The sequence below is a fragment of the Strigops habroptila genome, chromosome 6 (assembly GCF_004027225.2).
Source record: "Strigops habroptila isolate Jane chromosome 6, bStrHab1.2.pri, whole genome shotgun sequence".
NCBI lineage: Eukaryota > Metazoa > Chordata > Aves > Psittaciformes > Psittacidae > Strigops > Strigops habroptila.
In genome coordinates, this window is record NC_044282.2 from 5389968 (window position 1) to 5406707 (window position 16740).

Below are 16740 nucleotides of genomic sequence, written 5' to 3' on the forward strand. Positions count from 1 at the left end.
GATAACAAGCTGGTAATGCGTTTTCAGAATAAGAATTATTGATATATCTAACTTCTCAACTTTTTGGGAGTCTTTTTGGATAGCTTAGCATCCTTACATTTTATGTGAAATATGCTATAATATTTTGGTTCATATAACCTTGTGGGATGAAAAATTATTTTGTCTGTTCAGCAATTTGAAACTCTTCTTTGGAAGTCACCCTGAGCATGCTGTATTACTTATCTGTGTATCTTAAAAGGAATGCCTTCAGTTTCATTTCCCTCTCTTTTCCAGTAAGTTTACTATAATCTTTACAACTTTCATCTCAAGTGTTGCAGTGTATTTTGTACATGTGCAATCCAAAATCCATTCTCCTTTGTTAAAGAAGACAATGAAACATTGTTTTAATTGGCATAAGAAATGCATGAGAAATGCCACAAAATTTCTTTGCGGAAAAAAGACAGCATATTAATTTTGCTTCAAGTATTGAGTGGTTTCTGTGTAAATGTACTCATGGAGATTAATTGACTCAGGGAGTCATTTTATGACAGCATTACCTCATAAAAGGAATCTGCCACGTTAAAATTCTTCACCTGATGCAGCTGAGAATTTGGTTTGTTTGTGCATAACTGTGGTGAATTCTAATTCGGTTGAACTGGAATGTATAGTTAGTGGTGTCTGTCTCCTTCAGACTTGAATTTGACCTCAGATTTTTAGTGATATCATACAAGCATGAATTAGCCTGGATTGTTCAACAGGAAAATGTTACATCACTTCACAAGAGCAAACTTTTAGCTTCTTTGATAGTTATTTCAATGGAAATTGAGCTGGGAATACTTGTGCTCAGGGTTACAGTTTTAAAAGCAAAAAAGCTCATTTTGTAACTTTTTGTAAGTTTTGTAACTCCCACATAACCCAGTACTGACAGTCTGTAATGTAATACAGTTTTTATGCATGTCTAGAGGATCTGATAATGAAAACGGATCAAAAAGACTTGTCACAACTTTCTCGTTTCTGTATTGCTGTGAAAGTATTGCTGTTGTCTAAGCAATATTAAACTCCTTTTTGTGGTCCATCACCCTTATGTTTTTGGAGAGAAGTGACCTCTGGGTTTCGACTGAAAATAAATGAAAAATTATGATGTTGTCTTCTCGTGTGGAACATCTAGAAGTATTTGATGTCATGAGAGGAGGCCTTGAGACCTGTTTTTGTTTTGGTTCTACTACTGTCCCAGTGAACATGTCTTGTATGTCACATTTTGTAACTACCACAAAGCGCTCTAGTTCATGTCTTCAGATAGTTTAGACAGGCGTTTGATCTTTGAGCCCCCCAGCAAAAGTAAATGGGATATAATTCATGATGTTTTTTAAAACCAGAAAGAAGCTTACTATGTAGGAGCTGGTGAGCCAAAGAGGTAGTTCAATTGTGCCTCAAATCTTCATATTGAATGTAACCAAAACACTTGTGGACATGTGGATATGCCTGAAAAATGAAGTGAACTAATGAGAATCCTGTTGTTTAGGGATTTGGGGATACATTAACCCAGTTTTTCCAGGAAGTACAACTTTTTGCTTAATTCAGGCAATCCAAAGCAAGCATTTGCTGCTTAAAAATAAATACATAAATAGAGTGCTCCTTCTTTTGCACTTGTTTCAGTCTGACAACAGGAGAACAGGTCTTGAAGCTTGTAATGAAATTAATATTCAGAAATGAAGAAGCTACTGGAAAAGGGTTGAAAGTATTGCCCTTTGTGACGCATTTCATTACATAGGAAAGAGATTTTTTAGGCCCTTAAAATAAATTCTTCTGTGGAAACAGTATAGCAGAAGGGCAGCAGATTTAAGGGTTTTGCTTTTCCCAGTCCTGTAGGTGGGCATTTGCCCTTTCTTGCGCAAATTCTGTTGTGGTTAAATGACTTTACTGGGCAGGATTTTATGTGTGAGGGTGAAACGACAGTTGCTGGATCTCCTCCAGCCAAGCACTTGAGGGACACCAACGCTTGGAGACTTTGTGGTCTGTCCGGTGCCCTCTGCAATGTAACTTAGCCCATAGCAGGATTCTGGTGTCTTCCCACCCCGCCCCCCTTTCTGGCCTCACTGCAGTTTTTTGGCTATTACACAAATCATGACCTTTTTTTCCTGTTTTGTCTTCAGTGTCTGTTTCCTGTTTTCTCCTTCCCTCCCCCATCCCATATTTTACTCCTGACTTTCTCTCCAGTGGTGTCTTTACTTTCTTTAGCTTGTTTGTTAGCTTCTTTTTCCCAAGTTGCTTTCGTTCATAATAAAATGCAGAGAAAATTGAGAGCTATAACATCAGTCCTTCCCTTTTACTGCATTTCCGCTTGTTACTGAATTTATTGAACATTAATTCACATGCTGTTCATCCTGTTTCCCAAAACTCAAGTATATCATATGGATGTATTTCTCCCATCTTAACACAGATACACAGATGTACACATTTTCCAAGTGCTAGAAGTTTTCAGTCTTATTTGTAGAGGCTCATATGTTTAGGTAGACGTCTTAGACTAGCACATCCCAGACGTCATCTGGATGAGAGCTCCAGTTGGTCTCTGACATCTCAGTTTGGGAACTATTGTTCAAGTGATCTTGATTTCTGAGAGAACGTGATGCAATTTTAAACAAGAGTCTGAGCCACTTGTCCTTTTCATTAGTATATCCTTCCCATTGCTTCCACACAAGAATATGCTCTTTCAGAGAAAGTTGTTCGCTGATGTACTATGGTCAAGGAAAATTTTAAATGAATTACCAGTTTTCATTTTCTTATTGCTTGATATTCCAAAATACTTCAGAGTTAAGGAAAATTCAGATATTTAGGATGGAGGAAATGCACGACTGTGAGCTCTATCATGGTGTTGGATCTAAGATTAAATGTGAGAGAAGCACACCCATAGAGAACAGTGTGGTAAATATGCTTTCAAGCATTTGGTCGGTCAGCCCGAAACTGATGAGCCCAAAAGGAGGCAAACAAACCCCCAAACCAATGCAGATGGGGAGTTTCATTCAAACAAAGGAGTCTTTTCGACACGGTGTTCATGATGCTGTGTTGTGTGGTTTGTGTAATAAAACAGATGATGAATTGCTGTCAGCTTGGATTTGTGTTTGCCTTGGATGGTTTCAAAGCTTTGAAATTTCTCTGGATATATAAGAATGAGAACTGAAAACATAGCCCAAGAAGGCAGAATAAAGCCTCTACTTAATTTGGCCTGAAAGCTTACTGTAATAACAGAGCATCCCCATTTGTATGTGGTCATTGAAAGGCTTTTCTGCAATGGGTGAGGCTGCTTCAGTAAACTGCAGTTTTGATGTATATTTACATGGGAATGTCATTGCAGTTGTGGTTTGGCAAGTCACCATCTTTTCTTCTTTGTCTACAGGACAGTTCTAAATACTCCTCCCCACCTTGTTCTTAGTGTTCACAAATGAATTATTCTTTTAAGTCTTTCTTATCTGTTGTCTTTCCCTAACTCTCCAAAGAAAACTTTGTTTAAATAGTTACTCCCTCGGGATTTTCATGCATATCCTGTTATCTGTTTTATATTACAGTCTTTCATGCTGGGAATGTCCTTCCAAAAAGCACAAAGCAGCTAAAGCACTCAGATTACTAACAAACATGTTAAGTGCTGAAGTCGAGGCACAAAACCAGCTTTATTAGCATAAAATTCTTTCGCGTTTCCCCCCCTGTTAGTATTATTAGCTTTGTTTCTGACCTCTAGGGAATCATTTTACTTTGCCTAGCCCAAAGATGTTGGCATGGTCGAAATGTTGTTAGTGGCGAAGCCATTGCCATGAAAAGCGGGAAACTTTCTAAAAGTTGCTCATATTTTCATTCTTCTAATCAAATACCAGCATTCAGAAGAGCCTATGGGAGTGATGAACTTTTGGCTGCCAATTTTATTCGCTCAGTGAAGAGGCATCTCCCCTTCACTGCTTTTTGTTGCTTGGGATTGGCAATGTTATGCTCCCATAGGAACAGCAGATGCATGCTTTCCTGAAGAGCAGTATTATCTGTAGTTTCAATATTTCATTATATATTCCAGTAAACATAAATATGTAGGGAGATGTTTGCGGTGTTCTGCTTTACATAAATCACTTTACGTGCATTATAATTATTGGGGAGGGAAGGAAGGGGGGTATGACACTGAGCAAATTGGTTCTGCTCTTTCAGTGGAATGCTTCTGTTCCAGTAGCACATAAAAGACTCAGCTAGCTTGTGCTAGCTGCAAACATAAAAGGGAAAATGCCAGCATAAGACATCTCAGATGGCTAACCTCTGAGGTTTGGGGAATGTAGGATAGCTGGCAGGGAGTATGAGATACCGTTTATTCTTACAGCAGCAGTTGTGAATTACCATGTTTTCAACTATTCTACTTTTCATTTATTTTCTATAAAATATGCTATACCATTAGCAGCCTGGGTTCGCTTAATTGCGTGTGTGTCACGATCTCTGCAGGTTCTTCAGCAGTTGGTGCACATACTGGTAGTAACATACCCAACAAAGACACAGCTGCAAGTTAGCTGCAAAAGTCCTGAAATACTTCACTGTATAGCTTGAAAATTTGCATTTATTTGGAATTTGGATTAAGCTTGTTTAAGATTAATTGCCAGGGATGCCATTTAACCAAGTATTTGAAAACGGACTTCATTATAGATAGGAAGTGGTGGTGTATCGATTTTTTTGTATTTCAGCTGGCATCCTGGTTCAGGAAAGTTGGCATTAAAGAAAAATAGTAGCATGAGAAGATTCTACATCTGTCACCTGTATAAAAGAAGGTCTTATTTTAATGTCACTTTCTTCCAAGTTTTTGTTTCCCTCAGTAATGTGCGAACATCAACCAGTATTGTTGAACTGGCTTGCCAAAGAGAACTGTTCTCTCTATAGTGCTTATATTTGACGATAGCAAAGATGAAGTACACTTTGAAGTTGAAATACAGAACTGATGTTGCTGCCAAAAAAGGCACTTCTGTGTCTCTGTTTACACCCTGAAGCTTTGTTAACAATGTTTGTCTACTGAACTCTATTCTTGTACATGACAGAGCAAACTGTCTTAATGCATTTTTCAGTTGGTTTCTGGCCATTGTTCCTAAGTTGGATTAGCTGAAATAAAAAGCTAACAGGCATTTTGAATGAGATCTCAATAGTGTCTGCATCTGTATGACATTCAGCCACGGCATATTGGTGAAATGAAGCTAACGGTTATATCTGCTTATGAAAATTACTTACAAATGTGTTCTGCTTTGTGGGGGACTGTCGGTACTGTCACCAGTGTTCTACCAAAAGCACAGATTAGTTGCTTCTCATTTCTCTTGCTGACCTTCAGTCCTGGTATTGTGATTATTTCCCTCTTTTGCATGCTGTTGTACATTTCCTAAACATGCGAGGTGGTAATAATTCTTTATATGACTCCCACTGAAGAGGAAATGGATACTTGTCAAAACAATGATGTGCATCTGGGATTCCGGCATCCAGGAGCTTTATTTCACTGGGGCGTCTCAGTTTGCTGTAAAAAATTCTCAGGTACTAGTACATTATTTTTCAACCTCAGTTGGAAAGTGCTTCGATTAACCATGTTATTGTAAGTGCCTTAGAAACATACTTTATGCAAGGGTAAACTTAATGTTGTAAGTATGAAAAGAAACTGGTTTTAATCTTGCCGAGACATTATAAACAGAAGGACTGAAAGTTGGAAATGAAAATTTTGCTGTGGCATCTAGAAATCGATTACCTCTAAATCAGAACAAGCTAAATAATTTACAGAACACCAGTTTCCCCCTGCACACACACTTCTTTCTTTAACAAGAATTGGAAAAAATGAAGTGTTTGCCTGTGCTTCAGTGGAATAGTGGCATTGTTATAGAAACAGCCATTTGGTGAGATGGGATGGGGTGGAAGGATGGGAATGGAGTTTGGAGGGACAAAATTGCTTAGGACAAATGAATGTTCACTGCTGTTTTTAATCTCTAAAATTGTGGTTATCATGAGGGTTTAATGTGAACAGTGAAAACCCACTGTAAACTTGCAGTGTGGATTTTAAAGATAGGGCAGAGATTTTTCTCAGACTGTGTTCTTAGTTTGTTGGACAGATAACAGGAAAACAGAGCTGTCTCTTGACCCATGTTCATTTTCTGGCTGCTGGAATGAATTTGGAACTTAATCCCGGTTTTCCACTGAGCGTGTCATTTAGCAGTGTCAGGGCCTGGGTGGGGTCACTCACTCTTTTTCAACACAGCTTTTCAAAAAGGCAGCTGGATTCTCATCAGCTTACAACATTTTTTTTCAGTGCTGGGAAACAGCACAAAACTAGTTTGATAAACAACAGATTATATATGTGCATGTGTGCTCTGGCAGAGAGAGATTTCTTAATTTGAATTTCAAGTTGCTGTTTAAGATTTTATTTTATTTTATTTTGGTTTTGGGTTTTTTTTTGGTCCTATTGGATTATTTGTAGATTGAAAATACAGAAGGAACAGATTTCTGTTACCTCTGGATATGATATAACTAGCACTGAGAGCTGCAGGATGTCTATTTGCTTAAATGTAATCTCAAATAAATGTGACGCCCACATCAACAACTTGGCTACATATAGCACTTGAAAGGTATTTGTGTTCTGGTTTTGCTGAAAGTTTTGGGGTTGGTTTTGTGGTTTATTTTTATGATGAGCTTTTCATGTTGTATGGGTGCTGTTACACAGATGATGCAGTTTCTCAATGCATTTCATTTAGTTCGGGACACAGCACTTTCTAATATTATCTGTGTTTTATTACACGTTTTTAGGCTGCTACCCGGCATAGCAAAACTGTTTAAAGAATTGTTTAATCTGCTCTTTAAAGAATTCTCACTTGTTTTCATGTCTCATAGTGTTATCTTTGCTTTCTGGAGAGTTGTATCTCTTCCACTGAATTTTCCTTTAAAACAAATCTTTTGAAGTTGTATACGGATTGCGTTAACCAAGTTATTCACCAGACAAAATAGAGATGGCCTGCAGCAGGTGTTTTCTGAAAAGCTCAGAGCACTTGAGTGATAGGAAGGAGGTAGGTGGTGGTGTCCTGCTGCTTTAGCAGGAAAAAGCTTCTGAAAAGTAGTAATGTTCATGGATTCTGCTTTGACTTCACAAAGAGTTGAGGTAACTTCACTAGAGATGCTTTATAAGAATTTGTCAGCATAATAGAATATTTTCACAATAAAGCTATCTAGACTGCAGATACTTGGCAATTTTAGAGAGAAATAGCTTTGTTTCCTTTCATTTGCTGTCTATAGCCTTGTTTTTAGTTTGTTTTATTTTCACAGTGATCTTCAGAATTACTTTAGTACTTGTCTTATATTGCCGTTTCAGAAGTATCATTGAAGTTCACACCATTCTACGTAGGGAGTTCTCAGAGTGTTTCTGGAAAGTCCCTGTGTATTCTGTGTATTGCAAGGAATGATGACATGCTTGCAGTAATTTTCTGGCACTACAAAAATTAGTTCTAGAGACTTAATGATATTTCAGTGTTTATATAAGGACAAAAATGTTTTCCTAGTCATGCAGGGAGGCTACTGTGTTTGGGAGGGAAATGTATGCTTGCAGACATCCAGCTGCGTAATGGAGGGCATGGATGTAAATGTGAGGGCTAACAAAATACCTGTTGTTTTGAATAGTGACTTCACTGTCTAGGTAAAAGGATGATTGTAAGTGTAGTTGCCATTAACTCCGGGGCTGCTAACCACTGTGACACACCTGGAATTCTCTGGAAACTGTATTTGATAGACATAGGACCCTTTGGGAAGACACCATTTTGTGCCATTTCTGCTCTTGGAGATAAGCTTAGATGCTATGTATGTGTATATATACTTAAGCACACACATGTTCATGTACACATGTAACTAACTTTTTTTTGTCATGGAGCAATTCACTGTCTGGCTCTGAAGTTGTATTTATTACAATCTGTTACATTAATACTCCTGTGAAAGCGTTCAATTACTTGTCATAATTTGGGAATTACACTTGAAATTGGAGTATTGGTGGTGTTAAAAGTTCGGCCTTTGAAATGTGCTACTGCTTTTTAGAACTATTATGGCACCATCTGCTGACCAATGTACAGACTGGCAATGGCAGTTTGCTCACCTGGTTACCTCCTTGCAAATAAGCTTCCAGTTCAGGAGGCACTTGGACCAGAATCATAAGGAGAAAGTGTGCTTTTTAGTTGTCTTATGTTGGGGAAAAATATTTTTAGCAGGAGATATTATTACAGTGGCAACAGTTTGAATCATAATATACCTTTAGTTCTCTAATCGGCTGGATTATTGCATCAGGCCCCTCCATGAATTGTGAAGCTTTATAAGAAATAATTTTTGGGTGTCTTTGACAATATGTGGCATAGGATTGTTCATGGTAGTCTCTTGGTCAATGCATTACCTTCTAAGCCTACAAAGAAGGGCTGTGATGGCATAAGATCAGTTCAGGCCCCAGCTCCGGCAGTATTGTCACAGCATGAGAAATTGATGGGCTCTGACAGGCTTCTGCCCTGTGGCTACTGCTGAGACTCGCCAAAAAGCCGAGTCTGCAGTCTGCCTGTTCAGAGCAGGGAAGGGCACATAGACCTGATATTCTGTTTCTCAAGGGATGCGTAGTTCTGGTGCCAAAATGAAACTCTAGAAAAAAGAAATCGTGTCGAACTTGTGGTAAAGAAGGTAGATATTTTGGGAAGTTTGGGAAGCTATCTCTTACACTCTTGGTCATTGCCCTTGTTCAGTAAATTCATCTATCTCTTAAGAGCTCATCCAGAGACTACTGGGAGTATAAAGAAATCTACAGGCTTAACAAAGATGTGTGTTTTGTAGGTTTTCCTCTCTATTTCCAACTTCTTTCCCCCTGGAAAAGCATTGAAGTTGCAAGCTTATAGGAAATACAGCTCGTGAAAGAAATCATCTCCTGCTGTGGGCATCAAATGAAGGCTTTAAATGAACGTGGACAGACCTATTCAGACAGGAGCTGTAACAAGTTTCCCTTTCTTCTGCAGTATAACACCAAGTTCTCCGTTTAACTATACCTTTGATTATGAAACCTGGACACTTGGAGATGCAGAACCTTTCTTGTTTCACACTGAGCAAGTTTGTACCACCCACTGCTATCCTGTCTGGATTTAATCAGTTGAGATGCGTAACTTGGCATCCTCAGTTCCTTTTATTGTTAGAACAATACCATAGGGACGTATTTACAGGGTGATTTATTTTGCTTAGTTCTAAGGAATTCTCTGGAGATGCCTCCTATTTGATTGTATAAGCAAAATATGATCTTAATTTTAAGAGTGGGGTATAAAGAATTTTTGTTAGTGTGTACATGCATTTGTGCATATTTTGGAAAGTAAAAAAAACATGCAGAGAATGAAGTGGTTTTTCTTTCCTGTAGCTTCTTTGAAGGTTTGTTTATCATGTTGTCTAAAATTTTTCAAGCTACTTTCTGAGGAGAAATTGGTTCATTCTTAGAGATGCATGAGAAAAAGAAATCACCACCATGTCTGTTAATAATGAAATCTCCATTTTGACTTTATTAAGTGGAGTGGATTGCTAATCTCTGATCAGCAGAAGTTTGGATTTTTCTCTTAGGGAAAGTTGATTCTAGCTCTCTATATATTGTTCATTTTAATAATAATTTTTTACATTATTAAGATTGATACCTACCATTAGGGAAGAACAGCAGCAATTCTGTGTATATGAAGGTGACAGCAAAATGGAATTTGACTGGTAGCAGCTTTAAAACTAGCATACTAATATGTGGCTTTAAATAGCAAATTCATTGGAAACCTGCTTTTCAGAGGCCTATTATCTCTGAGATAAATAATACTTAAATATTAATACTCTATCACAAGCTTTATTAATAGTATTAAAACTTGAAGGGTTTTATAAAAAGCGAAAGAAATGGCTACATAACTAATATTTAAGCTTGACATATATTCAGAAATCTCTATTGTAGGAGTAAAGATATTAACTTTTCCTTCAGTTTCCCCAATCGGCAAATGTTTTGTTTTAAACGGTGAAGTTTAAAGTAAAAAACAAAGAAATGTCCACAACCTATAGTTACTTTTGGTCTCAAGATTCATGCTTAGTATGAGTTTGCCTGTAGGTGGTTAAAGGCTCCCATGTCTAAGCTTCTTACTAAGGTAACTGTCGAGTTTGTTTCCTTTGGCTCAGTACTGTTCATCTCTTTTGCCAGAAGGGCATATCTCTTGTGTATTTAGGCATCTATTAGCTTCCTTTTTTTTCTTCTTTTTCTCCTTGGGAATGGCTTAGTCTGACTTTGTCTGACTACTTATGAATATGCCTTGGAAACCTGGAGGCAAAGTGTTGCTGCCGCCTTGTGATACGAACTAGTTTCCAGTTGGCTTGAAGTGCAGTTTAAAGTGTTGTGCAAGTTAACTGCATCAAGCCTGAATAAGATTACTCTCTCCTTGACTTTTTTGGGCAGGGGCGAGGGCAGCAGCTTTTGCATTCAGCAGGAGTCCTGAAGTAATAGCCTCCTGATTCTAATGGCAGGCATTGATGACAATCGATTGTAATAATAGAGAGCGTCCATTGTGTTAGTTACACACGTGATTGTAACTAACCTGTTAACCTTCAGGCCAGACAGACAGACCATCAGTTTAAAACTTAATTGTTTTAAGAAGGTTGTAAATAAGTACCAGTAACAACTAATGGAATCTAACCATTTTGAACTTTGTTTGTTGGACCCTGGTGTGCTTATTTTTGTTGGCTCACTTCAATAAATTGGAAAAAAATAATTATTAAGTTCTCAAAGTAATGCAGCAAAATACAGTGCCACACAGCTAACAAAATTTGTTTATTTTAGTCAATATTTTTTCCAAGAAATACCAATAATGTTAAAATTAAAGGGGAAGGAAACTATTGGTAGGTCTGTCTAGAGTAGTACTTTTGAAAATCTTTGTGCAGAGCACTAAGCTTTAGCTTACTGTTTTCACTTGTGAGTAGAGAATTTGAAAAGAAGTATTTCTTTAACCAAATAATTTTACTTTAGAAACTCTTGTAGATTATTACTACAAACTACTGCAAATAATTTAAGAGTCGGTAAAAGTAGCGATGCTACATAACAGAACTATTTTTATTGTTACTTCTTTTAGTGTTGGTTGTGACAATGACAACTGAAGTTGGCTCAGAGACTGAAGTAAAGAAAGATTCTGATCAGCTGGGACCAGACAAAGCCAAGGACAAGCCTGAAGAAGCATCAGAGACTCCAGAAAATCAAAAGTCCAAGGAAACATTGTCTGAAGAAGTTAAAGATTCTTCTTCTATCCCAGCACCAACTAGCCAAAGTAGTCCAGGTAGCCAGAAGAAGGAAAAAACTTCACCTGAAAGCAAGGGTATTTCTCGTTTCCTTCCCCCCTGGCTTAAGAAACAAAAATCCTACACCTTGGCAGAGCCCAAAGATGAGACCAAGAAGAGGACCACAGGGGAACAAACAGCTGAAGAAGGTGAATGCCAGACACCAGAGGGGGTGTCTCAGCCAAAAAAGAGCTTAGAAGTATTAGCGGCTGAAAGTCAGCAAAATGCTAAAGCAGACGACAAAGAAGAAAACCACTCCGTTAGTAGTGCTGAAACACAGGTATGTGTGGGAAGGCTAAGAGATGATTTGGAGCCATTTTAATGAAGTCTGATTCACGATTTCTGTAATTCATGTAAAGCTCTGTTAGATCATATTGGGGAAAAAAATGACAGCTACTGTCTGCCTTTCTTAATACAGTTGGGTTGAGATGAGTGGCGTAGCTGGTTTTAAAGGTTTCTACTCTGGCAGACCATTTTTCACTCCAATACATATAAAAAACCCTCACACTTTGGCAAAGGAACATTTAACTGCATCATTGTGGTAGAAGTGAGCAGGGATCAGAGAAGCTTCTTAAGTCAGCTTTGTCTCTGAAGCTATTGAATCACACAAATACCTCCTTAGTGGTATTTAACCACAACAAATAGCAAACAGATTATCTCTGAGTCCTTATCTCAATTTTTGTTATCCTTTACCTAGAAAGCATGCTTGCAGTCACTGTCCTTACCGATTCATTCTAAGAGGTTGGTGATGAGTTCCAAGCCAAACTCTACCTTCTGCAGTGCTCCAGAGTCTTGCTTTTCGAAAAGTTGCGTGTCAGTTCTTAACACTCAAATCTCACTTTCTAAGGCAGTGAAGGTGATCAGGGCATAGAGAATCTTTCATATGAGGAGGGGCTGAAAAAGCTGACACTGTTCAGCCTGGAGAAGAGAAGGGTCAAAGAGAATCTTACCAATGTGTATAAATTCCTGAAGTGAGGGAATGAAAAGGAGCCAGGCTTTTATCGGTGGTATGCAGTTCAGTGACAAAAGGCAAGGGATACCAATTAAAACCATGACATTCTATATCAAATCACAAAAACGTCTCTTTTACCCTGATGGTGTGTCAAACACTGAAACAGGTTGCCCAGAGAGTCTCCATCTGTGAAGATACTCAAAACCCAACGGGGTATGGTCCTGGGCAAACTGCTGTAGGTGGACCTCAAGGGGCCCTAGAGCTATTGGACTAGATGATCTCAAAGAGATTCCTTCCTACCTCAATCATACTGTCATTTGGTGTAACCTGATTTTCATAATCGCTTGGTTTTTAGTTTTGTGTAAGTCCTGGAGCTTAGATTTGTTTCTGTTAGGGGAAAAAAAACCAATAAAACATTAAAAATATTACCTCATTTTAAAGAAAATAAAAGAAAACAAACCCCAAAACCAGGAAAAGACCTTCTGTGGTTTGAGAGCAAGAATATCTGGTCCCCAAAGGAAGACCTTAATGCTTACTCTGGTTATTGTGCTTCCAGTATGTGTATAACTTTAATGAAAGTTTTATGAACAAATTAAAAATACCCACCTTCCTGAGTTGCAGTTATTTTTTTAACTGTTTTTTATATAGCCTGCCAAAGAAGATGGAAAAGAAACGAAAGTGGAGCAAGTTGCAGAAGAAAAGGAAGAAAAACCAGAAGGAAAAGAAAAAAAAGAGACAAAAGAAGTGCAGACAGCTGAAACTAAACCAGAAAACATTCCTCAGAAGTCTCCCAAGAAAATTAAAACTGTGCAGTGTAAAGTGATGCTTCTGGATGGTACGGAATACAGCTGTGACCTAGAGGTAAGAGATCAAGTTTCTATAAAGAGAGCTCTTTTTTATAGAGAAGAAGAAAATTTGCTTTCATTGCACTGATAGTTTAACAAGTACATTTTTGTATATCTAGAGAGCTCATTACAGTGTTACATTCACATTGCTATGTGTCATGGCTTAATCCCGCAGGCAGCTACGCACCACTCAGCCGCGCACTCACTCACTCACTCCCCCTGCCCTCAGTGGAATGGGGGACAGAATCAGAAGGAAAAAGAGTAATATTCGTGGGTTGAGGTAAAGACAGTTTAATAGGACAGAAAAGGAAGGGGAAATAGTAATAGTGATAAAAGAATTTGAATATATAAAAGAAGTGATTCACAATGCAGTTGCTCGCTACCTGATACCACTTTGCATTTACAACTGAAAAATGCTGTTTTGCTGTATTTTAAGTCTATCATGATTCAGTTAAGTTGGTTGGCAAGAAATAAAGTTTGATTATTTGTAATAAATGAGAATTTTCTGTAAGAACAGAAGCAAAATTAACTAAGGAGGGGGACAAAGTGGAATAGAAACAGCTTGTTTTATGTGTTCATTGGAATAATTTATGAGACATGAGCAGTGCTGACTGCAATTTTATAGATGAATTCATGTTCTTAAATACATGTAGAACTCTCATGATATCTGCAGTGGATCCTAGTAGATCACTTTCTGATACTGATCTTTTCTTTAGTCTCCCTTTCGTAATATTCAGTGTTTGGGTAAATGTTTTAGTTCTGCTTTTACAAAATAACAGAAATTATACAAGCTTTAAAAAGAAAATAAACAAAAACTCTGCATCTAAGCACAAAGTGCAAAGCTCAGTTTACTTTGGTTGACTTTCTAGTAATACAGTTTTTAGTTTAGAGCAATTTCCATGGCTGAGACATTCCTGATGCCTCTTCCAGTGTTTACTGTGCACTGTAGATGAACTTCATTATATTTTATTTATGTTAGAGGCAATTCTTTAAATACACTTGCTAATAAGTAAAACTGAAAAATATATTGTTTACATTGCTATTACTTTACAGGCAGCTTTTGGTATGAACCCTGTCTTTTTCTAACTAACTGCCATCTTAAACTTTCACGATAAACCAGTAATAAAATCTGAGATAATACATTATTTCTCGGGGTCTTTTCTGTTCGAGTTACGATCACGTTCATTTTTTTTCTTGTAGAACTGCATCGGTTTATACTTACATAACTTAGAAGGGGTGTGAAAGAAAACAATTTGTTAAATTTTGTCATTGTTCATTCTTATTGCATATATAAGTCAGTAGCTGGGAAAAGGCATAAAAGGAGATAAAGCCATGACAGAGTAGCTTCAGTATCAGCATATAGATCAATGCTGTGGTTAGTACAAGCTGATAGGATTATCAGCAGTAACTAAATACTGCAACTTTTGTGGCCAATTAGTAGATACAATACTATACAATTAATTTGTAACAGTGGTGTAATCGTAATGTAAGAGGATTTGATATTTGAATTCAGTTATTATATACCATAGATTCACTACAATCTTAATAGTTAATCTTGACGTGGGTAATAATGCCTTTTTTGTTTTTAAAATAAAGAAAAACAAAAAGTACTGATGCACTGCTCTTACTCTATAAGATGTTTTAGTAAGAAAAACTTTACTTTTCCAGCTTAGAATCATAGAATCAACTAGGTTGGAAAAGATTGGAATGTCTCAGCTTTAGCAAGGCTTTTGACACTTACCCATAATTGTTCTAGACAAATGATGTATGAGCTAGGTAAGTGGAGAGTGATGAGGACCGGAACCTGGCTCAACTGTTGGGTTCACAAGGTTGCAGTCATCATCCTGATGTCCAGCTGGAGGCTGGTCACGAATGCTATATTAAAGGCATTGATTCCAAGGCAATTAATGACCTGGATGAGGGGCCGAAGTGTGCCTTCAGCAGGTATGTCGAGGGTAAAACTGGGAAGAGTGGCTGATGCATCAGAGGGACCTGGGCAGGCTGGAGAAATGGGCAATCTTGTGAAGTTCTCCAAAGAGAAATATGAAGTTCTACACCTGGTGATGAGCAACACTGTCCAGGCTGGACTGATTGGCTGGAAAACAGTTTTCCACAAAAAGAACTGAGGGGTATCCTAAAGGACAGGGTGACCATGGGCCAGCAATGGGCCCTTGCAGAAAAAAAGGCCAACAGCTTCCTGAAGCACAGAAGGAAGAATGTTGACAGCAGGTTAAGGGAGATGGTCCTTCCCCTCTGCTCAGTACCTGGAGTGCTGGGTCGAATTCTCAGCTGCCCAGTACAGGAGAGACTTGGATATACTGGAGAGAGTACAGCAAAGACTGCAATGTTGGTTAAAGGCCTTAAGCATCTGGCATATGAGGGACTGAGCGAGGTGGAACTGTTCAGCCTGGAGAGGAGGAGGCTGGCACTCTGTATAAATATTTGGCTGGAGGATGAGTAAAGAAGACGGAGCCAGGCTTTTCTCAGTGGTGCCCAATGACAGAATGAGAAGACATGAGCACAAACTGAAATACAGGGAATTCATGAAATTGAATGCATTGAAACATGAATGTGACGGTGTATCAATTGAGGATGATCAAGCACTAGAACAGGTTGTCTAGATAGGTTGTAAAGTCACCACCCTTTGCAAAGGTGACTAGACAAGGCCTTCACCAACTTCTTGTGAGCAGGGTTGTTAGACTAGATGACCTTGAGAGGTCCCTTCAAACCTCAACTAATGTACACAATTATAGCTGTATTTCGCCATTGGAGAAATATAATTCAGGAATTACTTCTAAACATTAGTCTAAATTATTAACATGGCTATATAATGCACATTACACACATACTCTGTCAACTAAAAACTGATGATAGTGTGCATGGTATTAACATAAAATTATTATTAAATAAAATTGGAAAAGTGCAAATGGAGAAGCAACATAATTCAGTATAAAATATTTGTCATATTTTCAAGGGAAAGTTTTGTCTTCTTAGGTTCTCAAAATTAATAGTTTTGTATGTGGTCCTTCTAGCAAGGTGAAAACTGCCAACTTTTTTTTACTTGCAGGAAAAAGCAGTTCCATAAAATCTCATCTGTTCATCACTGTTGTCCAAATGCTCATTTTTCTCTAGCTTTTTTGAGTAAGACAAAATCTCTAAATACTGAAAAACTTCCTTTGGCTTGTCACGCTTGTCCAATTGGAAGGCTGCACTTTGAGATTTTATACTTTTTGGGACTGTAGATGAGTTCAGGCATAATAACCCTTACAGTCCCTATTAAACAGTTTCTAAAATAGCAGCTCTCTTCTGTAACTGCTTATTGAATTTCATGGTCTAGGCCAGCCGTTTGGTCTGACATTTATCTTTTTATTTACCTCTATTTTCCTTCATTTAAAAAAGTAATCTTAGCATAGGTTCAGGTGATAGCGTCTCAGTTCTGACTTTGTGGGGGTTTTTTTATAACTTTTGTTTCCATTCTTTTTGCTGTCAATCTTGTTTTTCATTTTTCCTAAAAGAACAGAATATCTGCTGACAATAGTCCGAGTGCTTAGCAAGAAATGCAATTTCAGTAGACCAGGAACTGCTCTCTAATCTTCTACCCACGCAGCAGTTTGATTTCTATCCTGCTTA

At 37.9% G+C, this 16740-nt stretch overlaps 1 protein-coding gene across 13 annotated transcripts in view; it reads left to right on the forward strand.

Moving 5' to 3' along the window:
- EPB41L2 (erythrocyte membrane protein band 4.1 like 2) overlaps window positions 1-16740 on the forward strand; it is a 104535-nt gene that overhangs the window by 28766 nt on the left and 59029 nt on the right. For all 13 annotated transcript variants that reach the window (XM_030489776.1, XM_030489785.1, XM_030489780.1 and 10 more), the window contains exons 3-4: window positions 11112-11593; window positions 12914-13126. In XM_030489776.1, the coding sequence (XP_030345636.1) occupies window positions 11126-11593; window positions 12914-13126 (681 nt within the window). In that variant the 5' untranslated portion in view covers window positions 11112-11125. The remainder of the gene's footprint in view (window positions 1-11111; window positions 11594-12913; window positions 13127-16740) is intronic.